The sequence below is a fragment of the Meleagris gallopavo genome, chromosome 3 (genome assembly GCF_000146605.3).
Source record: "Meleagris gallopavo isolate NT-WF06-2002-E0010 breed Aviagen turkey brand Nicholas breeding stock chromosome 3, Turkey_5.1, whole genome shotgun sequence".
NCBI classification, from domain to species: domain Eukaryota; kingdom Metazoa; phylum Chordata; class Aves; order Galliformes; family Phasianidae; genus Meleagris; species Meleagris gallopavo.
In genome coordinates, this window is record NC_015013.2 from 6871664 (window position 1) to 6897351 (window position 25688).

A 25688-nucleotide genomic window follows, 5' to 3' on the forward strand; every position below is an offset into this window, starting at 1 on the left:
ATTAGTTGACAACATGCAAGTGAATGGGTCAATTATACAAAGCTCTTCTAATCACAGCTTTATCACTGTGACAGAGAAGTTTATCATACCCTGTAGATCCCACCAGACATTTTGGCCTTACTACAAACATCATATTATCATGCTTGGAAGATTTTCTGTGGTCATTATCAGCGTATAGTGTGATTACATTCACAATTCTTTGCTTCAAAGTGTAACCAAAATGAATATTTCTCTTCTCTGCTTTCCCCCTGTGCCCATGAATGCACCAGTAATAGATTTAAATATTTTAAGGGTCGGTGGAGTTAAGAATTAAGCTGACTTTTGAAGAAAATAACCAAACACCGCAGTTTATCATGCTTACAGTTTTAATGTGTGTTTGCTTATCTATTGGTAAGCCCAGGAAGATGGGCATGCAGTGAGAAGGGAATGAAGCAGGGCATTATGAATCTCTTGGCAGATAATGCAGTGTTTTACACAGAGGATGTGGCAAGCATTTCTGGAGGTATGGGTATGGCTGTTTTGACAAGGTGATGAAGTGGCATTTCAAGAGCATCGCTGGTGAGTGCCACAGAACTGCAGTTGTATATACTCATCTGTGCACTTTCACAGACATCATTACAAATCAGGATTATCCACACATTTCCTGAGATTGCCTATCCAAGCAGGATAACCAAAAGAGAGAGTAGTTTGCTAAATTTCTTCTGTACACCTCCAGTATTATGCCTGCAAAATGAAACATGCAGCGTGTTTTTCATAATGTGTTTTGAAAACCAGGTCGTCTATTACAATGAAAACTGACAGAATCTGGAAATGTTTCTAGCAGTGTGCAGCTGATGCAATCAGATGGAAAATCTTCTGGAAGCATTACTGAAAACGCTGTCCTTTCTGTCTCTATGTAAGCAGCATTAACAGTCTTTGACTAACCTCTGGGAAGGGTATGCAGAGTGTTGTTGCCACCTAGAGTCTGTTCACCCAAATAGAAATTCTGCATGGCTTCTTTTTCTTCCTCCACTTAAAAGAAAAATGAATGTTCCACGTAATCCAAACAGTTCTCATTCTGTCCCTTAGCATCATTTTTTTCCATTAGAATAAACAGAGATGGGTTTCTAAAAGGGTAACTACCTGCAAGTGAATTCCTCGAGAGAGCGAGGCAGTCCAAAACCCTGATTTCTTCAGGTCTGCAGGTGGACCACTTGTCCCTGTCAGTGGTTTTGACCATTTTTTGTTGGTGGAAGCAAAACCTCTGTCCTTCTCAATGTAACCAACTCACTAGGAGTGGCACACACTATGTGTCTGCAGCACAGTGCTAAGGCTGGCTTGTGACTGCTGAGTGTTTTGCTGGTGGGTAAAGCTGAACCTAGGGTCGTGCCAAAAGTGGGCAAAAAAAGTGGACAGCTGAAACGTGAATTTGTCTGGCATTGCCTTGTTCTGTAATGGACTACTGGAGCTCTGACCCTATGTGCTCCTGCCAGAATTCCACCCCTTCAGCCCTCCACCCCATCTCCCTTTTCCTTCTTTGAAATACATGGTCTACATATTGCTGCATTTGGTCCCACAGAGATTCTGGTGCACTACACATGGAGACTGTGATGCTCTCTGCAACTGCCCGAAAGGAGATTGTAGAGAGGACAGGGTCAGCCTCTTCTCCTGTGTAACTAGCAATAGGACAAGAGGGAATGGTCTCAAGTTGTGCCAGCGGATGTTCAAGCTGAATATTAGGAAAAGTTTCTTCTCTGAAAAGAGTGGTCAGGCACTGAAATGGGCTGTCTGGGGAGGTGGTGGGGTCACCATCCTTGGAGGTATTCAAGAAACATTTAGATGTTGTACTGAGGGACATGGTTCAGTGGGGAAATATTTGTGGTTGGTGGATGGCTGGATTGGATGATCTTGGAGGTCTTTTCCAACCTGGTGATTCTGTGATACAGACAGCACTAGGAATGCTGGCCACTGAGTTGACTCATGTGAAAATGAAAGCTGGTGGAAGACAAAATGCCAGTAAAGTCTCAAAAAACAGTGCAAGTTCACAACTTCTCTTTTCTGTAAGTGCTACACTTCCACACTGGGCAATAAATTGACAACATCATCTTGGCCGTTTCTATATTTTTTCACATTTCCTACCCAGAGTAATTGGAAAACAATAACTGAACAAAACTTAGACTGAGAAAAACTCAAAAATCATCCTGGGGAATTCCATAACTGCTGAGATCTTCAGAAAAGAAAGTCAGAAATGAAAAATAAAAAAATCTCAGCTATAATCATTTTGAAGACAGAAAATAAGAGAACAAAGGGAGATTAGAGATACTTGGGCCCTTTTCACTGACTGCCTGGTCCTTCTCTCTTCTCCTATCTCTCCAGATAAAGAGCCCCAAACACAAACTTTTGAAATCTGGAACTGCTCAACCAGACGTTTTACAGAGATAACTTACTTGATTCAAAACCTTAGAAAGGCAATATATCTGGACAAGTAGGTAGAGAGGGTGAAGTGGTGGTTGAAAAAGTTAGAAAGTCATCTCAGGAGAAAATTGCATCTTCCAAATGCATCAGAAATATATTACAGATCTGTGTTTAGAAACTGTACATGAAAGAAGAAAACCAAGGGCATCTGAAAAATACCAGTTTCTTCAGGCTGAATGCTTTTCAGAGTGGGTTTAGAATTCTGGTAGAACAGATTTCCCTTTAGGACCTCTTGTTTTTGGCTTTCGTCATTCAGAGCCATCAAGAATAATTTATAATCTAAACATCCTGCTTTGACTGTAAGTAGGAAATATCTCAGTCTGCATGACACATGTAGCTTGGTACTGAAATTATTGTGGTATTTTAAAACTCATATAACTCCTTTTTTTTTTTTGTCCTAGGGAAGCTGCCATTTTGAGTGGCCACTTCAGATAACGAGGAGACAAATGCAATGCCCTCTCCTGAGAACACAGGCAGCCAGGATTCTCATGAATTATTGTGCCCCAATCTTTAAAAGAAATCACTCGTACTGACCAGATAACAGTTGCTCTGTCTTTGGATGAATGGCGATGAAAAGCTCTTCTAGAAAAAAAAGTACTGTCTTATCTTCTTTCATCCCTCAGAAAAACTGCCCAAGCCCTTCCTGAAGATGAGCAAATTAGATTTTTAGCTTAAGATACAGTTTACAGTTTAGAATAATCTCTAATCATCAACAAATGACACATCCTCTGCTTGTTTGGGTGGCTCTGACATTTTAAGCACTCATGCAACACTGATTCCTCTTCTGCTTTTGAAATACGCAGACTAAATTGTAATACCCAGATGGATTCAGGGGCTGAGGAAGGAACGCAATGAGCTTTTCAGTAATTCCTCCAAGACATACGTGGTGACAGACCACTGTTTTTATTTCACCAACCTGTTTTTACTGCACTGCTTAGGGTGAGCATGGAATATTTTGAAGAGATGATTTACCCCGCCATAATTGGCACAACTCTCTGGATTAACACAACCTTCCATGGAATAAATGGAGTGTTTGTTCTGAGCACAAACACCATCATTTTAAAATCCAATGGCAATGAGATTAATCAAATGAGGTGTTTCTCAATAAGAGTATGGTGACCCAAAGACATGGCAAAGCCATTTCAGACTTTAATTGGACAGAAGCTCAAGTCTTGAGAGAAATAGGATTCTCAGAAGGGCAGAACTGCAGGCATGACTGGTACTGGAAACCACTGAACTTGTAAACCTGCAGTGAAAGCTGCCAGACCAATTTATTAGAAGACTTGGAATTTTCCAAATTAAATAGTAGTGTAGGTAGAAAAACAGATGTTATCCTTTGCAGGCCACCAAAGAGAAAAAGAAAAAAAAATATATCCAAACATATATTTCAGTACTTTGTAAAACTTTATGTAGAAATAAATATAATGTAATTTTTTTTTTACAATTCTCTTTATAAGCCTTCATTACCAAAATTGAAAACCACAGAGCAGCTTGTAGCTGGCTGGCATGCTGAGAAAGCTTAACCTTTGGCTCAGGTGTGTGCTCTCCAGAGTGTGTTTAATCTGCCTCATGAAAAACACACACACAAGCAGCATCTGTTCCTTTTCAAAAACAAGTAAATTTCAAATCAATATCAAATGTAGATGTTACTGCATTTTAAGCAATCCTAAGGAGCAATTATTCACAAAACTTTGTATCTAAAACTTGAACTTCTCTGAGAATCAGATGACACATAGAAGCAGTATTACTTTTTAGCTAATGAGAAGTTCAGCATCAGGAAAAGTAGCAACCTCTGTTCCTTCAAGTCTCAAGGTACAAGAAGGGAAAGGCTAATATGGAAAGTGGGGAGGCTGAATAGGGGGTTAATTTAAAAAAAAAATGAGGGGAAGGAAGATACTGCTGCAGTTTTGAAATATGTGCATTCAAATGTGTGAAGCAAAACTTTTTTTCCCTGAAAAATATTTATGCAAGTTCTCATGCTGAGCCCTGGCCCTGCAATCACTCCTACCCAGAGAAGCCATCAAAGCATGAAGTCTAAGCAATGGAGCAAGGCCACTTCTTTCTCAGCTCCTTTATCTCTCAAGCTGTTAGAGGCAGGCTCGTGTAGAAATGCAGTATAATCCTCAAACTAGTAATTACATGCTGGTTGTTTACACAATTTAAAAATCTATGTTGCTATGAGTGCTTTCCTAATACATTAATGCTTTTTATCTCTCTCTGTCAACATCTGTACAACCATTTAACTGTTCCTAATGACTTTTTAATCCATTGGGCAATTCCAGGTAGCATTAAGAAAGGAAGAAAAGTTTTAAAAATATTAAATTTCTATCAGTTTATTAGGAATAAGTGGCTAAAGAGAGGAAAAATAATGCGATAGTGCTCCCCATGGAAGGAAAGATGTAGAAGCTCACCCTTTATTAAATGGTTGATTATCTAGCTAAGCAGGAGCCATTAGTCATGACTCTCATGGGATCACTTGCCATTTAGTAGCTGCTCATCCTACCACATGCTGAGGTAGATGTAGTCAGAGCTAAAACAAATCTCCAGATGCAAAGCTGGCATCACGCTGAGTTGGCATCTTTTTGTCTTCTTAGTGGGAATTTGCACTCAGCAAGGAGGCAGTCACGAGTTTTGCTGAGAATGGATTCAGCTTTGTTTTGCTACTCACCTGTTTGCTGGAGCAGGTTTTTCTCTATGAGTGCTTAAGGCAAGCAGAGATGATGAAAAATACCAACCTTGATCAATGTCATAGAACCATAGAATCATAGAATATCCTTAGTTGGAAGGGACCCACAAGGATTGTCATGTTCCTGAGAGCATCACCAGCCACAATGTCCCTGCATATCCCATCGGCTCCCCTAAACCTGCCAATGGTCCTGGGCCCAGTTTTAGACCCTGAGTCTGGCAGCCCCTGCGCCAGCAATATCACAGCAGGGCCAATCTCCGACTCTTGACAGCTCTGCCCTTCTTGGCCACTAGCTTCTTCTCCAGTACTTTCTGCAAGCTAGAGTGACGGATAAGCTTGTGACAAGTAAAGGAAAGGAGGCCTAAAGACAAGTAAACTGGCTAAAATAGTGTCCAAACTCTTCTAGTTCTCTCTTGGCAACCCTTGGCACCTGTTTGCTTAGGGTATGATGTCTCAAGAGGTTAGGACCTCAGCTATTGATCAACTGCACTAAATCTGACGGGGATAAAAACAAGAGTCCTTGGTCACACAGTCCTCTTTCTAGTGAACTGAAGGAGCCACAGCCACCAGCTTATGTCAATACATCAATCTGGTGCTACAGTGTGGGCACATCTCCATTTCTGATGAGACAGTATTGGAGCAGTAATCTGTGGCACTGTGTGAGCAGCTCGGACCAGTAGCATCATAAAATGCCCCCAGCATGACCCCCATAGCATAAACCCCCGGAGCTTTAGATCTGGGGCTGTCAGGACGTAGGTTATTTTACTATCTTCACATATTTGTCACTACTTCCTCTGCCAGAAGACCACAAAGTTGTCTCTACCCACTCTGCTATCTTGTTCCATTACACTTAGCTGAGCCCATATTTGTCACAGCTCTAACGAAAACTTTCTATTTTTCATTTCTCCATTTCTCACTGCTCGTCCTCCCACCACACGTCACCTTTTTCCTCAGCCTCCCCCTCACAAAACAGTGCTTCCCCTTTCCATCTCTTATGCACATCAGCACGGTTACTTATAATTTTGCTGACAACAAAATTATAAAATCTGCTCTTGTGCAGAGACTTAGGCTGAAGGAATGAGAGAGGCTATGTGATTGAAGGCCTGGGAGAGCCCTGTATCCTCTGTCTTGGGCTAAGGGGTTTGCAGAAACTTCATGGAAATGCAGATGAGCACACTCCCTTGCTTCATTTTCCTGGTCCCTCAGTCCCAGGCAGGCTGGTACATCCTAGTACACCTTCAATTAAATTGCTGTTCCACTGGCAACTACATGTCTGGTGGTTCACCATCCTTCTGGGATGTTGCTCTTCTGCTGTTGTCTTCTCCATCTTGTTGTTTGCCGTGAGTGTGGAGTTCTCAGGCCTCAGGGAGCAGATTGTTGATGTAAAAACTAAAGGGGAATAAAAGATCAACTATTAGCATGGAGAAAAATTGTAATAAAAAGACTAAACATATTTTAATCCCTTATGGTCCTACAGCATAAGGTCTTGTGTTTTCAAGTCCTAATTTCTGTCTCCTGTAAAATGTCTCTGTTGAAAGTAATTGAACTGAGGCATCAGTAAAATGTCCTTCCAATCTAAGAAAAGGAAGATCCAAAGCATACCGTAGTGCAAAGCAATGTGACACTGTGTATTTATGAATGGCCGTTTATTTCAGCATCTCTTATACTGTGGTTTTGGTTCTTACCTTTTTCTCTGTGGCTGTGAATGAAAAGGTGTAAGAAATAATCCAAGAAATCACCGTACATCACAGCTGGTCCAAACAAATGGTGCTGGGAAGTGCCCAGAACTGGGTGATGTGAATGCTGTTCTGCTAGAGGAGAGGTGGATTGTGATTAGGAGGGGTCTAATGTGCACTATCCATAGCTCCAGGCACAGATGATCAAAAAAGAGTGATATCAATACCTAAAACAAGGAGAAAGATAGGCAAACTAAGGCACCAGATGGATATTTAAGTAGTGAGCAGGAAATGAGTTCTCAGTTTGCTCCACTGAGCACCGTAAATTATTATTTATGCGGTACATAGGTAATGAATATGCATATCCAGTGCTATGAGCCCAAATTTCTAGTCCTTGGAGCCATGACATCTGGACTAAAATCTTTATGGGTAACAGACGTATGTACTGATAATCCCTTTAGGAGCACCACTGGGCAGTCCTACCTACAGACTTACAGCCCTCCTGCTGCTGAGGTGGAGGAAGGCTTTGTGTATAGAATTCTTGCCCAATGGAGGGCACAAATGATCCCACAGCTTAATACCGCATGTGCTTTTGCACTGAGATCCTCTTCAGATCCCAATTTTCAGGAAAATACAGTAACAGAACACATGCTGTATAAGGCATATATCCATGTGGGTTTGTGATACCAGAAAGGGCTGCATAGTGGTTTAGACCACTGGATGCAGTATCTGCTTGCTGGATGGTATGGAATATCTGGGCAGTCTCTTGGGGAAGGCTTGAGGGAGCTTTGGACAGAGCAACGACATAAGGAAGAGAAGAGAGGGTTTCTGGAGGCAAAATGCATGCAGTCAGATAGTAAACTGGAGGCTTACACAGGCTCCTCAGTAGCTTCAGCTGCAACACCACCAGTATGATGAGCAGACCAATTGAAGGAGACAAATTCTCAATGATTGATTAGGATATGGTTGAAGACAAGGGAGCTGAACTTGTTAGAAAATGGGAAAACATATGTAGTTGGATTCAAGCAAACTAAAATGAGACCAGAAATGACACTTAAAAAGGTGTTAGGAAAACTTTTAAATTGAAGGTAGGGAGAATTTGACAAGTGCTAAAATATGATTCAGGATTGCAGATACTCAGTGCAAGAAGTCGGGAAAGCTTTATCCTCCAGCGAATAACAATAATTTTGTGAAACATAGGAGACAACAGCAGTAGAGAAAGAATACCACATATTAGAGAAAACGTTGTGTCAAAGTAGCTAACTAGTTGTGTTTACAAGCAGCACAGAATCTGTATAGCCTGACATTCCAGCCCCCATAAATGTGCTTTATAAAGTTAGATCAAATGTCTGCACCAACTACATGCTGAGGGAGATCAGAGTTCCTGGAAGGGCAAGAAATGTAACATTACCATTTCTCCAAGCAAGTACGAGGCAAACATCACATCAGGGATTGATGCAGCTGAAAGAGAAAACAAAACAGAAAAAGAAAAATTAAAAACCAGTGTTGCTGCATGAAGTTAAAGCATTTATATCAGCCCTGAACAACATTCAGTAACTGTTTCCAAATGACTCTGCTCAAGAGACTCCTTGTAACAGTGACCATACTTAGGTTGCCTAAGGAACACAAGCAAAAACAAACAAACAAACAAACAACTGCAATTACATAGTAACAGACAAACTTGTTAAAGGAACCTAAAATGGATACCTGAAGACTAGAATGTTTGCATGGTGACTAAACATAAATAAACATTTACTCTAAGCCTTTGTCTAAGGAAAAAGACTTGGGAAAGACCAAAAGCAAAGCTGACATGACTAACAACAGGATAAAGGATTTTATTAGAAGCAAGAGACTTTCTGCAGAAAATACGAGTATCCAAGAATGGAAAATAGAAAGGATCATGTGCACAACATGGTCAGCAACATACAATTGCAGCAACAAAAGGTCCATCACGGGCAGCACTGAAAGAAATTAAGACAACACGGGATAAGAGGGAAAGTTTTCATGTGTATAATCTATTAAAAGAGAGAAAAAGTGGGCAGTGTTCATGTCTGAGGGAGGTCTCCAATGATGTTCCACAGAGTTTTGTTCCTGGGTCCTGCTGTTAAACTTATTCATAAATGAGCTGGAAAAGGGGTCATGCAATTGGAAGGCAACTTGGTGAAGGCACTACACATAGCAGGAGGAAATGCCTTACGTGTGTTCAGTCTAGGCCAGCATTCTGTTGAAATGTCAGTATATGCTTGCACTGATCTTTCACTGATCTCGGAGAAAGACCTGGGGAAAGCCAAACAGGGACAGCAGAGGGAAAAAGATGGGAAGATCAAGGTCAAATGGTCAGAAGCGTGTGTATAGAAAACCAGAGTGGGATGTGGGGCATGCCTCTGTGAGGGTATCTGAGAGGTCAGTGAACCTGCTCAGTGATATCATATTGGGAGACTTGAAGGGAAAAGGAAATGGATATAGAACTACTGTCACCAGGATCTCCACCACCAGGCTTCCTCTTTCTGCTACTGGGGATGGTGGGGGAAGTTTATCAGGAAATCTCATGACATACTGAGACCTCAGATGGGGAAGGCATTACAAAAAACAAACTCGTGCAAATTTCTGGAGGCACCAGGAAAAGGCCTGCAGTCTGACACAAACTGTGTACATGATCAGGTGCCTGGCTGCTGCCCAGTGGTCAAAGCACCCTGTGGTTCACTCATACCCCTGATCTGAGAAGAATTTCCTGGCCTACATACCTGCTGGACTGTGAGATTGGCTAGGCGTACAGATCCTCCATTCTCCTCCTGTAGCATGGGTGACCAGTGGGGCCATACAGGAATAGGAAACAAGATGGGAGAACCAGTAGGAGTAAACATTTCTGTAACATGATTTGGGGGCAGACCAGATAAATAATAGAATTCTGCTAAAATAGTCATGGCCAAGAGAAACAGAGTCCAAGAAGGAGCTCTGCAAGGCTGGGACTTTGTGGGGACTACTCTTGTGTCATAGACTGATTTTTACACAACTGTAGTTTTAGCATCAATTTAGTGTTTATTAAAATTTTTATGGTAAATCACAAGGTTAGAATGGTATGACTCTTTGTAGCACTTAATCAGCACTGAATCAGCACTTAATCATTAGCCAATTTAACACATAGATTCAATGATATTTACTACAATTAAATATAGTGACTTAGTTAAATTTTTGAGAACAGCAAGGCTTGCTTGAAAACCTATACCCAGAAATTGGAAGGAAGGCTTCTAAATTCAGTTGTGCACTTGAGGACCTTCTCTCCCAGTGAATTACTCACCATCCCTTTAGTGAGCTCTCATCAGAGGATGGGATCTGTCCCAAAAGGGCTCCTCTTCTTTGACATCTATCAGCAGTGAATCTCAAGAAGTCTGAGAGGTATCACAGGTCAGGGAGAGATTAAGGATCACAGCCCGCTATGGTCATTGGGAGCTCAAGGAGTTCTTCACTTAGAACCCTTATTTATAGGACATCAAGATAATTGACGTTAGGCAGAAAACTTTGAATTCCAGCCACAATTCAAGTGAGGCAATCCTGGAATTTTCTCCCAACAACAATTCTGGTACCACTCAGATCAGGCTACGATTCATGGAGGAGTTTTAGGTAAGACTGGGGAGTACCTGGTCATCCCAACTCACTGCATTTGAACAAAGGCAAAAGTGCAACAGTGGCTTTGGCTGAGACCACAGAGGGCCTGGGGGGACTGCACCACATCATCTTGCGAGGTTCACTAGAGACAGAAGGTGATAATCTGCTCCTTACATCCTGGAGCAGGCAGCAAGGAGGACCCCATGTGGAAGCTGAGCAGTGGAAGGTCCACCAAAATTTGTAATCCTTGGTCCAAGGTGTTCTTAGTCCCAGTGACAGAGACTCTATCTGGCAAACTGATGACAAAAGAGAACCAGGAATCTGTCAAAGAAGAAATCTCAGTGTACACTTTCAGCGGGCACTGCAGTCTGAATGTAGCACCTTGGCCTGTTTGGCCATGCAGTAGCTCTCTGCTGGCTGTTGGAGATGAGATGCTGGGCTAGGTGAAGCTTCAGTACAGCCTTGCTCCATGTATAGACACAGGGTAAATTCTTGCTCTCATTTTGTTAAAGGCAATTCCTAAATTCTCAGGCTAATAGCTTCTGAAAAGGCTTCTGATTTTGAATATTTCATTTCTGTGTCTGCATTATGTAGCACATTTCAATTTCTACCTGAGTATTCTCAATCACTTCTTTGATGAACAAGGCTGACACACCTCAAACTGTGCCCAGACATTTCAGAAGACAGACCATTTGTTTATAACTAATTTGGGCTTATTTATTCAACTGGCACCAGAGGACAGCCTGCAGTGCAAAGCCCTGAGACACACAGCAGGTCACAGGTTCAGTGTTTAGTTTCTCAGTATTGTTGGACTGCCAATTTTAAACAGCAAAGCAAAGCCTGAATCAACACCTGCCATGAACGGGCAGAGAAGAGAACTTTGTCCTTAAACCCTTCTGACTACAGTTTATGAGTAATTTATGTACCTCTCATTAACTTCAATCTGGAAACCCTCAGTTGCTTTTAATTGTTGGTATGGTGAGCGTCAAGATCCCAGGATGACAGAAAAGTAAATGCTGTGACTGCAGCTCTGCTGGGCCCCTCGGAGTTCATGGCTGCTCTTTATTTTTTGCTCTGGATTCTTGTCATTGTTCCTGTGACTGACAGTGCCTAGGATCTCACATTACATGCACTGTCTTATTAAAATAAACAGTTGTCTGCTGAAACATAAAATCAAAGCCTTCTTGTTTTTGTCTGTTGAACTGATACCAACTTTTTTTTTTTAAATTCCCTCCTGTAGATCAATAATAGTAAAATAAATTGCCCCCTTCCTTCAGTAGCTACACAAGCAGAGGTGAGGCACATGGATGAAAAGTATTCAAAATGGGAACCTAAATGCAGAGGAGCAATGGGCTTTTGATTATCAAATCTTATACAGATCAATCTGTGCCTTACCAGAAGTGCTAAATGCTGTTTTGACATCTGGATCTCAACCTCTGGTGCCTCATTGTGGCACTCTGGGCACCTTGAGGAGACTTAAACTGTTTCTTTAAGAAGGAAGGGAATACCCAGCATACTTAACTTTCACTCTTTACTTCCTGGTAAACACCTGCACTGAGGGGTAAATGCATGAAATATGAAAGAATCTGAGATATCTTTTGTAGCCACGCACTGGAATAAAAAATAACATCAACCCATTACCAATTATCCGAGGTGCCAGTGCCTATCTGGTTTGAGGAAAAGGGATCTGATTCTACAAACAGCACTCCCAAGACTCCATCAAAACTAAAAAAAATATTGAATCTTAACTTTTCAACCTCATTCCACAAATCCATCCCACATCCTTGAGCTTCTAGCCTCATTTCCCACAGAGAATGAAATTTCTGTGATCATGCCATCTGGCTGTCTGTCAGCCAGTATGTTCTGGACCTGCTTTCTATCAAACTGACAGAGGGATCAGGGCTCAAAGAGAATTAAGTGCCTATGAAATTCATGAAAATCGGCAGCTGGGTCAGAGACCCAGAGGAGTGCTCCTGCTGAAGGAAAGGTAGGCAGGATGCAGCCTCTTTACATGCTGCTTGCTAATGTCAGTCATCACGTGCATGGCTCTGGGCTCACCAGGGCGAATGGTGCCTCTTGCTTGGTGAGGCTGAGGGCTTACTTTTGGTGTAGTGGGTGATATGGCACGGGAAGAAAAGAAAGAGGCAATAGGGCACCTCTGTAGGAATGCAGATCTCATTAGTTCCCCAGGAGAACATATTTTATGGTAAACTTCCACTTACACAACCATGCTGCTCCTTGGGGCCCTGCAAAGATGTGCGTTTGTTTCTCAGAGAGTAGCCCTACAGACAAACATTGCTCCTTACTCCTGCACCCAGATCAGTCCTGCTGACCTCCCATCATTTCCACTGAGCACAAGAAGAGAGAAACTCAGAGCTCTTCCAGGGCTCTGGAGAGCATGGGCTTGCTCTTTGAAAGCATGTGAGTTATTAAAAGAACGGAAAGTACAGCCCAATTCAAAATTTCCCTAAAGAAAAATCCCAGTCAGGGAAAGTTTAGAATCTAAATGATTTCTCTTCCTCCCTGCAAAGGGAGTTTCAGTTTTTGTTTTCCATGTGTTGCTCTCAAGCTTCACGTACTTTTCTGTGGAATGGCAGCTGAGCATGCGAATACTTCTGGAGGAAAAGGGCTGTTTCACTTGAAGCTGTGCCTGTTCTGGAGCGAAAAACAGTGTTTTAAGTGATCTTACTCCTATATTTTAAATAACGGGAAGAATGTAATTTAACTTCCCCTTGGCAAATGTGTGTGCCATGTACATTTCCCAGACCAAACTAAAGCTTGTCCTTTTATGCTTACCTGTTACTGCACTTCTGTGTGGGCAAACCCGTGACCTCAGACTTTAAGCATGCCACAGCCCCTCTAAACTGCATCTGGTCAGGTCATTTTGGTAAGGATTACTGTGGGCTGATCTATAGCAGGGGCGGCAGCTTGCTCTAGTTTACTCAGAATGGGTTTTCCTGTGATGAGAGGAAAGGTAGAGAAAGTTTTTTGCCTTTTGACTGATTTATGAAGGGTGAATATGTAGCTCTGAAGGACTCCTGGAATTGAGGCGCTTGGGTGAAAGCTGAGTGCCCTGCTTGGAGGTAGGCTTGATGTGAATGGCTCATGTGGACAGGACAGCCATCATTTTCATGAAGAACAGATGGGAAATACATTACCTGTAACTCTTTTCTCTCTAAGATTTCCTTCAGCAAAACCACCCCATCCCTCTCTTCTGTCTTCTTCTCAAGGACTCCATTACTTCAAGAAGGAGAAAACAGTGGCAAGTCAGGATTTTCTCTCCCTCCACAGAGACCCACTGGAATTTAAATTTCACTTTCACCTGTCTTCTAAGAAATGGTTTGAAGTCCTTCAAACAGGAAAACACTCACAGAAGAATAAAATTCAGAACCTGTTACATTTATCATGTTGGTCAATGAAGACAGAAGCTTTAAAAATAAGTAGGCTATTTCAATAATGAGGCCCCTGTGAAACTGCTATCTAACTTCAGTCTTAGATCATGTTGGAGTTTCTGAAAGCATTACTCACCCACAGAGCTTACTGGTGTAGGATGGACTTTTACAGGCTGAGGACTTTTCAAACAGACTTGTCCTCACAAAGCTTTCTACAGAGGATTTGGCTTTAGGGTTCCCTGGAACCTGGTTTCAAAAGGGGCTGACCATACTCTCTCCACCCAAGAAATTTAATCAAAAGCCTCCTAAATGACTTCTCATCATCTGGGTCTCAGTAGCCTAAAGAGAACAGCCAAAACCTGTTTCCAAAAATAAAGTGTCATCAGCTTTCAGAGTTTCGAGATTTGTAAGTGCTTCTGTGATCAACCTCAGACTTCCTCAAAAATTCTCCAAGGGGAAAGAGCTCTTGCAGATCATGAGGAGAGGACTTCTTTTTTTTTTTTCCAGCTATCTAAAGGGGATGTCCAAACAGTTCCTCTGCTAGGAGCTGACTTGATTTGTTTTCATAAGGAAATTTTCCAGTATGTAATTTGGTAGAATTATGTCACTTGAGCTGCCCCTGTTTTGAAGATGCCAGAACACACTGGAAGTGATGCTGCTTCTTCTAAAACATGAGTGCCTATGCTGGCAGGAGATACATGCATATTGTTTGTAAGGCTCAGCTGTGCTTTAAGCTCCTGGTTAGTGGAGCCGAGGCACAGAGCTCTACAAGTGCTGTGACTTAAGATTTCAGATGTGGTTTTGGAAATGCCACTGCATGTGGTCAGCTTTTACACAGCCACTGCTCTTTTAAATTTGCAGAAAAAATGTTGAGAGGAGGCTGGAAAACCCTTTCCCCCATCCTTTCATCAGTCACAAAAGATGTTCTTTTAGTGCCAATTCTTGATGCCCTTCTCGCCGACCCCAGCACCCCACAGTCAACCTTATTTCTATTCAGATCAATGCAGAGGGGGAAAAGAATAAAGGAGGAGAGACTCTACCAGTGCAGGCAGTTGAGAAATGGGAGTGACCTGACTATCTGATGGGAGGAGCACAGGCTCCTACAAGTAGGAATTTTCGCTGTGACGTGGGGCACCACAAGGTAAGACCTCCGGGGGATTCCCCAGTCTGTGTCCAGAAATATCACTCTAGAAGCAGAAGCAGTTTCACTCTGTTCTCACAGTGCATTCAGCAAAGAGGCACTGTGTTGCTGCTCTGTGATTTGAAGCAGCAATACCCATGGCTTCAGCAGCCTATACTCTGCTCATCACCCTGTGCAATGGTATGTAGAGAGCCTTCCATTTTTCATTATTTTATTTTGTTTTATTTTATTTATTTATTTATTTATTTATCTTTAATACTCATTTTGTGGGGATGTGTTTTGGGAAGACAGAAAGGATTACATAGGCAATCACTTATAAAAGCAATTTGTATCTGTGCTTGGCAGTTTGGAGCTTGATCAATGGAGCTGCTGTGGCTGTCCCAGATGTTGCTGTGACATGCTCTGAAGAAGTTCTGCTGCCCTGTAAAGTTCTTCAGGATTCCTCGATCACCTACCAGGCAGTGTCTTGGTACAAAGTAAGAAAAAAAGCCTAAGTAACTTGGGTAGTCTGCTTTGCCTTCTTACTTGATACTGGCTTCTCTTGTACAAAATGGGCTTTTTTGTGAAAAGGCATCCTTCTGTCAGTGCAGCAGAGATAAGGCAGCATTTGAGCTGATCGTGGGGAACAGATGGTTTCTGTGTCATTGTAGACAGACTGTTTGAACGTGACCCTTGCATTGCTCTTGGCCTGCTTTTCTATGTAACTATTCCTAGCCTGCAGGGACCAGAATTTAGGGATTGTTCCATGTGCAGCCTGCCAAACATCACTTCAAAGAGGAGACTTTCCAGGATTTTCTTTAGAAAACCTTATAACATCAGTGATGCTGTCTCTTGGTTAATCCTCCCCAGAAAGGAGCTGATTTTTAGTTGCAATGGAAGAGTTAAACAAACAGACACGATTACTTTGAAAGGCTTGTCTAGTTAAGGTGAACATAAGGGAAGGATATGCAGAATACAGACAGAGAGCAAGAAATCCTGAGGTAGAGTAAACTAAGTCACATCTTGGCTGCCATGACTTACCTGCAATCTCCAAAGCAGGAGTACCCTGCTTGTTGCCAGTCTGTAGGAGAGCTACAAGGATCCATTGGCTAATGAGCAGAAGGTACTATTTACCACTTTCATTATGAAATTTCTCATAGAAAAAGAGACAGGGTTGTCCACAGTTGAAGAAGTGTCCGTAGACTTGCTCTGTAGAGACTGTGTATTCACATATCAGCGCACAGACTGAGTTCATAGTGTGTGCTGCTTAACAGGCAAAAGGAGGGCTGTGTCCCTGTTTATGATGGGCAAGAACTGTTTATTCATCTCTGCCACAACATAAAGCCACAACCTTGGCTTCCCCAGCAGTTTGGTCAGATACAGTTTTAAAATTATTCCCCCACAGTAAATGAATAAATCGTGTAATCAGACTTCTGGAGCTGAACCTGCCAACACATCTGAATTGCAGCGCAACACTGAGCACATCCTTCAGGGCCCAGTGGCAACTAGAAGGGACAGACAGCAAACAGAAGCGAAAAGCCAAAAGCTCTTTGAAACCCTGTAAGCCCAATTCTGTGTTGTCACATAGCTCTTTTAGCTCCACCTGAGCACAAATAGATTGCACGTGCAGGGGGGGTGATATTTGATGATGCCTGCTGTGTATACCCCCCTCCTTGACAGCCCTCACCTGTGCTCCTCTTTGCAGCACTCTGGCACTGGCACTGTCCTGTCCTGCCAATCTTCTCTCCCTTATGGTCTCCTCATCTTGTTTCATCTGTTTTGCTCAGGAAGTGCAGTCCTTTCAGTATCAAACACGAGAGGATCACGCCTTTTTGCTCTGCTGGCAACTACAGGTGTTAAAATCAAATCATCAACAATGGCTGCCACCCACAGGGGTTGATACAACCAACTGTTATTATGTCCTTCTGGTTATTTGTCCCAGGGGTGAGATGGAAAGTAGGAATGGGAAGTTAATGCCACTCCTGGAGATGCTAACCCAAGCCACAGCCCTAGCCATAATGGGAAAGCACAGCATCAAACTAAAAAAGCCTCTCAATGGGAGAAAGTGATTTGCTCTCCATTTTGTGCTAGGGAAATAATGCGTATTCCACTTTTGGAGCTAGCTGAGTGGGTATCATCTTGAAGAGAAGGAGAGTTACCAGGTGGCAAAACCCAGCCTTGGAATGTGCCTCCCAGACCCCTCTGCTCTGCAGTCCTCTCTGCTTGTTGTCCCCTCGTTGTCTGTGTGCAGCAGTCCCCATCCTGAACTTCAGGATCTCAGGGGAACGGGGGGGTGTAACTAGGCTGCCCAACGCAGAATTAAGCTGTTATTTAAAAAACAACTGCTGAAGGATTAATCAATAAACACCACATATACCCTCAAAGGGCTAATTAAAAGATAATTCCGACCAATGGTATGAAATTTCAGACTGTAAAGTTTAAACAGCTGTTAGGCTAGCTCTTTTGTGCAAGGTCACTTTGAACTGTGCAATAAATGCAAGCAATTAACCTTTGCTTCTGCTGCTTTAAAAAATTACGGCGGCAGTGTTACAGTGCTGCACGTGCATGGTAAAAAACCCTCTTCCCACTGGCACCTCTGCATACTTCGACCAACTAAGGGATACTTTTATGTAGTTTTCTATGACCTGCTTAAAAAAGAATTGCTATGCTACCTAAAAGTACCCACTTTCACAGTTCTGTGTGAAGAAGTAATAGTTTGAAGGAGTTAATATTGTGGTGTCAAAGTGCAACTGAAAGTAAAAAGGAAGCAATGCAGTCATCAGTTTCTTCGCTTTTGCTAATGTCTCAGATTGCAAATAGGCATGTGTGTTTCATCTGTCCAACGCCCAGAAGTTAACTCCTTAACTCCTTCTGGATTGTTTGTAGGCATGGGATCGAGTGTGGGAATAATTCTGTGCAATCATAACAGTGATAGCCATTAAGGATGGTCCACTCATAGGGACACAGGGCAACTCATGTGCTATAAAACCACAAGCAACGCAGATGCTTTCCAACTGAGGACTGATAACCAGGGCATAAGCACACAGGCACTGGCAATTGCCCATGGAAAGACTGGTTTGAATTTCTGTGGCCCATCTATGAAATAAGAATCTGGGTAATGAAACTTCACTTACCTTTCTGCCTCACACTGCTACTGAATACTGAACAGTTGGTCTTTGTGTGGTACACTGAAAATGAGAACCACTTCGTAAAAACATATAACTATCACTTTATATCCAGCCTGACAATCAAGTTGAAACATAACCAGATTAAGCCCCAGTGGTTATTTAGTTATGTTGTTCATGTGATAGCCAGAACAGTCTGAATTTAAAACAGATTTTGAGGAAGAAGAGGGAAGGCTGCACCTCAGTGGAGAAATAACACTTTTTAACACTTCCCCGAAAAATATAAAACTGTGGCAAAATTAGAGGAGGAAGTTGTACTGTAAAATAAAAGTAGATCTTATAGATGTATGACATTAATTTCACCTTCTTTCAAAGGAAATAGCTTCTGCTAAATGTGCATAATTACTGTCTGTTAGCATAGGTAAACATTTTCTGCATTACTCCGGTCTGATTGGTAACACACCCAGAGAAACACAGTCAAGCTCAGACGTCTATCTAGCTCCAAGTGGCTCCCAACGCATTCATGACTGAGATGGAGAGGGAGTTGTGATCACGACCAAAACAATTATTTTGCTTGACATGAGCTACTACTTTGTGCCCTTAGCTTAACAAATAGAAAGGCTCTGTGGCTGAGTCAGGGAGTTTTCTGACCAGGCCCAGATAATGTGTCACGTGTGATTCCTTTGCTGTTGCTTTGGGTTCTTGGTGTTGATTTTTTTTTTGGTGTGTGTTTGTTTTTCTTCTAAAGCACACTGAGTTCACTCACATTTGCTCACAATTTATGTAGGGTTTTTTGGGGTTTTGTGTCTGTGTGTGTGCTATTCCTCAAATTTAAAAGTGGTATCCCTATATAACACCATATAGGAACCATAAGAGTGCACCTTCAGCACTAATCAAATGTGAAAGTGCTTTAGTGCTGCAAAATGCACCTATTAAGTGGTTTCAGCTCAGTTGTGATTCATTATATGCTGGCTGTCAGGCATTGCCAGGATTCTAGATATTTTACTTCAGAAAATAAATTCCTTCTGGCTGGATATAGAGTATTTAGATTTCTTTAGCAGTCAAATGTTTAAGCTTGGTCTTTATTCGTGGTAAAATTTTACACAAAACTATTTTTACAATCATCCCACCCTCAGAAAAAGAAAATAGATTTATGTTAATGCCTTTAAGCTGGCATCAGTTTTGGACCTGAACCATTTCGTTTCAAATAAAAATTTGCTTTTATGGGAAAAGTGGATTGTATTGGCAGTTTGATTTACGTAGGAGCCAAAGTATCACCTTAGTCTGGGAAGGATGTGCTGAGAAAAGGTATTTAATGAGAGCAGAGAATATGAGTTGACTTGAAACCAGGTTGATCTCACATGTACATAATAAAATCAAGCTTTAATTGATTAGTTAGGTGCAAACACTACAGCACGGGTGAATTGCCTCTGTTTAGTGACACAACTGTGTAATGTTATAGCAATTCTCAAAACCACAGCTAAGAGAGCCTGCTCAGAACAGGAGAAGGGCTCTTCCTCCTTCTTCCACCTTATTTTTAAGTTCTCTGAAGAAGAAATATTTGCTGAGGAGCTCTGAAATTTTTGAGGCATTATTCTATTTGTCATAGTTCATCCAGTCAGAAATCAGAAATGTATCAGCCCAGTATTATTTTCAATCAAATCTGAAAATATTTATATCCCATGTGAATATCTGCACTTTCGCTACTCTTACCAATAAGCTCCAGGCTAGGAGAAACTTACAGCAATCAGTCAACTGACCAGAGAATCATAGATTCATAGAATCCTTACATTTGGATGGGACCTTTGAAGCCCATCTAGTCCTCTGCAATTTACAGGGACAGTTAGATCAGATTGCCCAGCCTTACCTTGAAAGCCTCCTGGGACGGGGCATCAATCACATCACAGAATACACGTGAGGAAATCATATCCTCTTTGGATCAAATGTATCCAAGCTTTTGAGAACTGGTGTAACGTTCACTGAAACTCACCTTAGTAAGGTGACTAGAGAAAGTTGCTCAGGACTGTGCCCAGTTAGGGTTTAAACATCTCAAAGGATGAAGACTTCACACCCACTCTATTTCTTCTCATTGCTTTGGAGGTGATGAGGAACAATGGATTTAACTTCCCTAGCTGACTTCTGAAAATACAGCCACTGCCTATGATGTACTTGACAGAATAAACAAGCAGGCTTACATTTCTTTTCCTGCTTAATTTTCTTGATGGAGGATTTTATGCAGCAGGATGATGCTGCCTGCCTGCAGGTTCTCACTTCCCAGCAAAACTTGCACTTCAGTGCTCTCTAGCAGCCAACACGGTGATGAGATCCTCTCAATGCCAGTCAGTACAGTAGTATTCCTATTCCTATTGGTCCCTGCATGACTCTTGATTTTCCTCTTGCATTTTGGCAAAGGCATTGACAGCAAATATAGGAGCAGGAAAAGATCAACTCCCTCTCCTCCTGCCAGAGGTGTAAGCAGGGGGAGCCAGCAAGTTGGAAGGGAAACGAAATAAATGCAGAAAGCATTTTGTCATGGATTCAAAACAGACCCTACACAAGTGGATTGTTGGCACTAACAGTGTTTGCTTCGATCCCTCAGTGCTTGTGTGGAATTAATTAGGTGGCAGCCCTGGCATTTACCTTGTGGTGTGCTACCACCTGAAGGAGAAACAGCATGGGTTACTGCTGGGTGATTGTAGGTGCCTGAGCTGTGCAATGATCTATCTGGTGAGAGGTTGAACAACACTTCTCGGGCTTCCTTTCAAACGATGGGGCATAAGGCCTTCCCGTGGTAACTTGCTCAAGTGTTTCCTCACTGCTCGGGGTGTTTTGATGAGATGGCAGGAGCCGAGATTGCATTGGTTCAGGCATCGGAGGGGTTGCAGTGACCTCTGAGCAGGGATGGCCGCGCTGCCTGTAGGGGCTGGAGAAATGCCACCAGGTGTCTCTGTAGCCTCAGAAATGCAGGAAGGCTGCTGAGCAGCACCAGTCCAGCCTGCCTCTGCTCCAAGGGAAGGGGAGATTTAATGGAGAAGGAGCGGCACGCAATCTTAGAATTGCACCCGCACGCATGAACCGTTCTCCTCCTTCCCAAAGGCAGAGGGTCGCGACCCCTCATCCAGGGCTCTCCTGATTTCTGCCCTGGCGAGGGAGCCCACGGGTAATTGATGAGGCCATCACGTAACTGTCTTTTATTCTGCAGCAAAGGCATAGTTCATACGGCTCTGCAGGCTTTGCTCTACTTGGCCTTACATAGGAGTCCCTCTGGCCAGCCTGTCCCCAGCATGCTGTCGCAGTATTTGTCTTTAAATTGTGCACCTCAAGAAGTTCTGGAGGCAATAACAAAGCTCAGTGATCCTTCTAAAATAAGAAAGTTGAATCATAGGGTACATGGACTCAGCTGACTTCTCCCTAACACCAGCAGTGACTACAATCACACACAGAGTGATCAAAGTGTGACCTCAGCCACAAGTATCACTGTACCATTTACCACCCTGGACCACAATTATTCATGCTATCATTGATAATTATTATTTTTTTATACAACAACAACAAAAACAAAACAACAAAAAAGAACAAACAAACAAAAAAACCCAGCCAACAAACAAATGAAATAGGGCACACACGCTTGTTCTCTTTATTGCCTTATGGGTAGTTTTGCATTTCACTGAGGAACTGGGTGGCAAAGGAAGGGAAAGTGGTGAAAATGAAATCTGAGGGAGGTCAACTCTATCCACTTAACTGCTATTGACCCACGTGTAACCAGAGCTGAACCCATCCCGCGTACTCAGATTGCTCTGGCTGCAGTCCTGGCAGCATGCAGGGCCTGAAGATATCACCGTCCCTGTAATACAGTGAGTCCCAACAGCCTAAAAGCCACCGTAGGCACTGCTTGTACTTGGGCTGCTTGGGATCAAGCATAATAAGGAAGAGGAGCCGGGGTAAATTTATAGGGGCGTTAAGAGGAAGAAGGTATTTTGTTCTCTCTTACTGGGTAAAGTGTGGAAAGTCCCAGGGAATTACTGCTCTGTGTTTCAGCTATGTGCTTAGAGAACCCCCTCCTCCCCCCCCCCCAAACTAATAATAAAAAAAACAACTTTCTGAGAAAGGATATTAACAATAATGAAAATGTGCTTTTGTCCAGTTCCTGAAAAGTTCCCCGACTTGCAGCTTATTTTACACCATTTTGTACAGAAAAATGCACAGAGCATCAGGCTTGTATTTCTCTCCAGATCCTTGAGTATGCTTTCCTCATGCAAACACAGGAAAGAGAAACCGGATTCTCCTATCCTCAGCTGTATTAATTTTAATAATTTCCAGCGTAATCATTGCACTCTGATGCAGTAGCTATACCGATAGAATGTAAGCGCTGACATGCGGCCCAAAAATATATCTATTAGAATAAAATAAGAAATAACACTAAAAAAGCTTTGGCTTATATTAGTGATAGATTTGGCTGAAAAATTAAGCCTTGGACTGTATGAGCCAGCTCTGGCTTTGCAGGTCCACAGAAAGCCCAAATTCATCGATTGCTCAGGAAACCTTTGCAGAGGGCACGCTGCTTGGAATCCCAAGGAGACATCAACGAATAGGAATGGACATGTACTAATTCAAACCCTTCTCCCATCTTTCAAATCAAGTTAGGGATTCCTCTGTTCTTTGTGGTTCCTAGCCAATTGTCATTTTCAGTGCATCTTATCGCTGCACCATACAAGCTGTTCTGGGAATACGCTTTATTCCTCCTGTAGCCTCTCAGCGATGCCAAGGAATGTAGCTCTTCTGGTTACAATTAAGAAATTCAACATACAAATGCTCCCAAAGCACACCAAAAACCTGCTTGTGACCTTCACGCAAGTGAATCCAAATGAGTCGAAGCAATTTGTGTTCTTTATTTTCAACAGAGAGTTGAGGGGAGGGGGGTCTGCTGCTCCTCCGTAGAGGCACTGTGCTTTCTGGGGGCAGGCTATACTTTTTCAATATTGTATCTATTTAGACAAATAGTCAAAACCTTTTTGATTGTGAGCATGAATGTACTATTCACCCTTGAGCTTTTTTTCTACTCATCTCTCTTCAGCTTCTATTTTCAGCCGTAAGCCAGCTTTCAAACTCTCTCCTCTAGAATTTAGGATGATGCTGTTGCCCAAGACAAGAAACATATTTGTGTTTTCCAGATGGCCGGAGTTGGTGACAGAATAGCATGGAAATTCCTTGATGTGGAATCTCATTATCCAAAAGGACTTGGAGGCTCACTGGAGCTCTCCAACAACACATTTCAACTGAGGATCCAAAATGCCACCAGCCAAGACAGTGGCACGTACAAGTGCACTTTGGGGGAACAGAGGGGAGACCGCAACCTGAGTGGCATCATCACATTAAAAGTAACAGGTATCATGTTCTGTTAGCATTTCATGAAGATAACAGTTTAAAAATATTTTACGGACACCAGAAAAGCATAACACCTTATTTTACTTTTTAGGTTGCCCTGGAATAGAAGATGAAAAACTGAAAAAATATAAAACTGAGCTTTTCATGCTGACTTGCCTTGGGATTTTTTACTTGTTGCTCATCTTCTTTACTTGCGTGAGTAATTCCCTCTGTTATAAAGAAATCGACCAACCCAAACTACCAGAAATACCCTGCTCATTTTCTCTGCCTGCATCACCTTAACAGAGCTGTTCAGAAGTTGGCCAATATAATTAATTTATGACCAAATCTTTTAAGTACTCACATAGTGTTTTTCAAACCCATCAGAAACTCAGGTGCACAAGGAACACAGGATGGAGTCCCAAAGAGATAAAACATTTCATTCCACCCTGAGCTAACTCAAAGCAGACAGTTATTTTCCTGCACCCTGCTGCTCATTTCTGCTTCCAGTTACTCCAAGAGCAAGTACTCTTTGGTTTAAAAATTAAGAGTGCAACAGTCCTTCTTGTCTGGTAGTCGGAAGCAGAATGTGCTCAGACAGAGGCACAGGCTTCTGGGTTCCAGATCCCATCTATGGCATTGCTTTGCAGGACAGAACAACAGATGAATTCAAGTCTACTTATTTTTTGCTTCATTTTTCATCTCTGTAAAGTGAAACAAAATCATAGAATCATAGAATCACAAGGCTGAAAAGGACCTACAAGATCATCTAGTCCAACCGTCCTCCCGTTTCCCTTGCTACCACAAGCCACTAAACCATAAAAAAGCGGTGATAGCCCTATGCCAGAGGGGCATTTTTGTCAAGCTCTTTGCACTTAAACTTCTATTTAAGATCTCTGGAAAAGAATTAATGTGAAATCGAAACAGTAATGTTATAAGCAAAGGCAACCATTAATAGTTCAGCAATGCCTTAGCTTGGCAAACGTACTGAAAAGTCAGTGTAGAAACACTACAAGAATACAGTGCAACACAAATACCCACTCCTTCTCCTAGAGGTTTTATCTCTACCCTCAATTCTTTCTGGTAGCTCTGGAGAAAGTGGAGAGAGCAGGTTCACACAAGCAAACTCACGGCCTGTCTGTGACAGTGGTGAACCAAGCACAAAACCCATGTGACTTGCAGTTCTCAACTTAGAGTCATCGTGAGCCTCAACCAGCAGCATCTCTAAACAATGGGCTTGTTTATCTCTCCCCCTTCCTTGGATATGCTTTGAGATAGAGTTACAGATATCATTGTTAAAAACAAGGAGAAAACAACCCCAACATTCTGGGAGGACAAATTGAACTTTTTGCTGTCTATTTCCATATCTGCCTTATTGTTTTGTTCATCAGCAGATGAATTGTAACTGTTGATTGGAGAATATCTAATTAGCTGCAGCTAAATGCAGCTTTTCATGTACCTTCAGGGAGCAATTAAATTTATGCCTGTCTCTTTCCTAGATTGACAATCTTGCCAGTAATTTGTGCTGTTCAGACTAAAGTTTGACAAGATAAATCTTGTAGGAATTTGTTAGGATGAAAGTATGAAAGCAAGGATATCACTCAGAAAAGACAGATGCCTCTGTTCTGCTCAGTGTCCTGAAAGAATTTCAGATCTCTAAAGAAACTTCCCATTCCCAGAGACAAAAAAAATCCAGTTTTATTGGTGCTGTTAAAAAATGCAGAGCAACATCAGAAGATAACCATTCTGATGGGATGACCCATATCTTACTCCTGGGTGAGAGTCCAGTTTCAGGTATCCACCTAGCTTTCATCAGCATTTAATATTGCCCTGTTTTCACAGAGGAGCTTTGTTTTTTAAAACATCTGTTAAGTTCTTATAGGTTGCCTTGTCCTCTTTGTGCCTAATCTCCACTAAATTCAAAAGTGACATTAGGTTTAAGATTGGTGGCAGTTCTGGGGCTTCACCTTGACAACATGATGAAAATATTTTGTAGACTGGCCTGTGTTGAGGATAGGTACAAATGCATTTGATGCTAAACATCCTTGCACGAAAATATGAACCAAATAGAGATTTCTCTTTGTGACTTTTTGACCTACAAAGCTCACTGACTGGGCAAGAAACAACACTTTTCTTTTATCCTGGATGGCTCTGTTGACAAATAAATGCAAAAGATTTAATGAGTTAAGGAGAAAAAGCAAAACTTTTGAACTTCAAAAATGTTCTGTACACAAAAACTCCCAATTTTAAGTCTTCTTTTCTTTT

General features: G+C 42.1%; 1 protein-coding gene across 1 annotated transcript in view; it reads left to right on the forward strand.

Annotated features, from left to right (window-relative positions):
* The first annotated feature begins 14972 nt into the window (after positions 1–14972).
* CD83 (CD83 molecule) overlaps positions 14973–25688 on the forward strand; it is a 12479-nt gene continuing 1763 nt past the window's right edge. The window contains exons 1-4 of the mRNA XM_010708320.3: positions 14973–15135; positions 15301–15431; positions 23231–23444; positions 23536–23639. Coding sequence (XP_010706622.1) covers positions 15093–15135; positions 15301–15431; positions 23231–23444; positions 23536–23639 — 492 coding nt within the window. The 5' untranslated portion in view covers positions 14973–15092. The remainder of the gene's footprint in view (positions 15136–15300; positions 15432–23230; positions 23445–23535; positions 23640–25688) is intronic.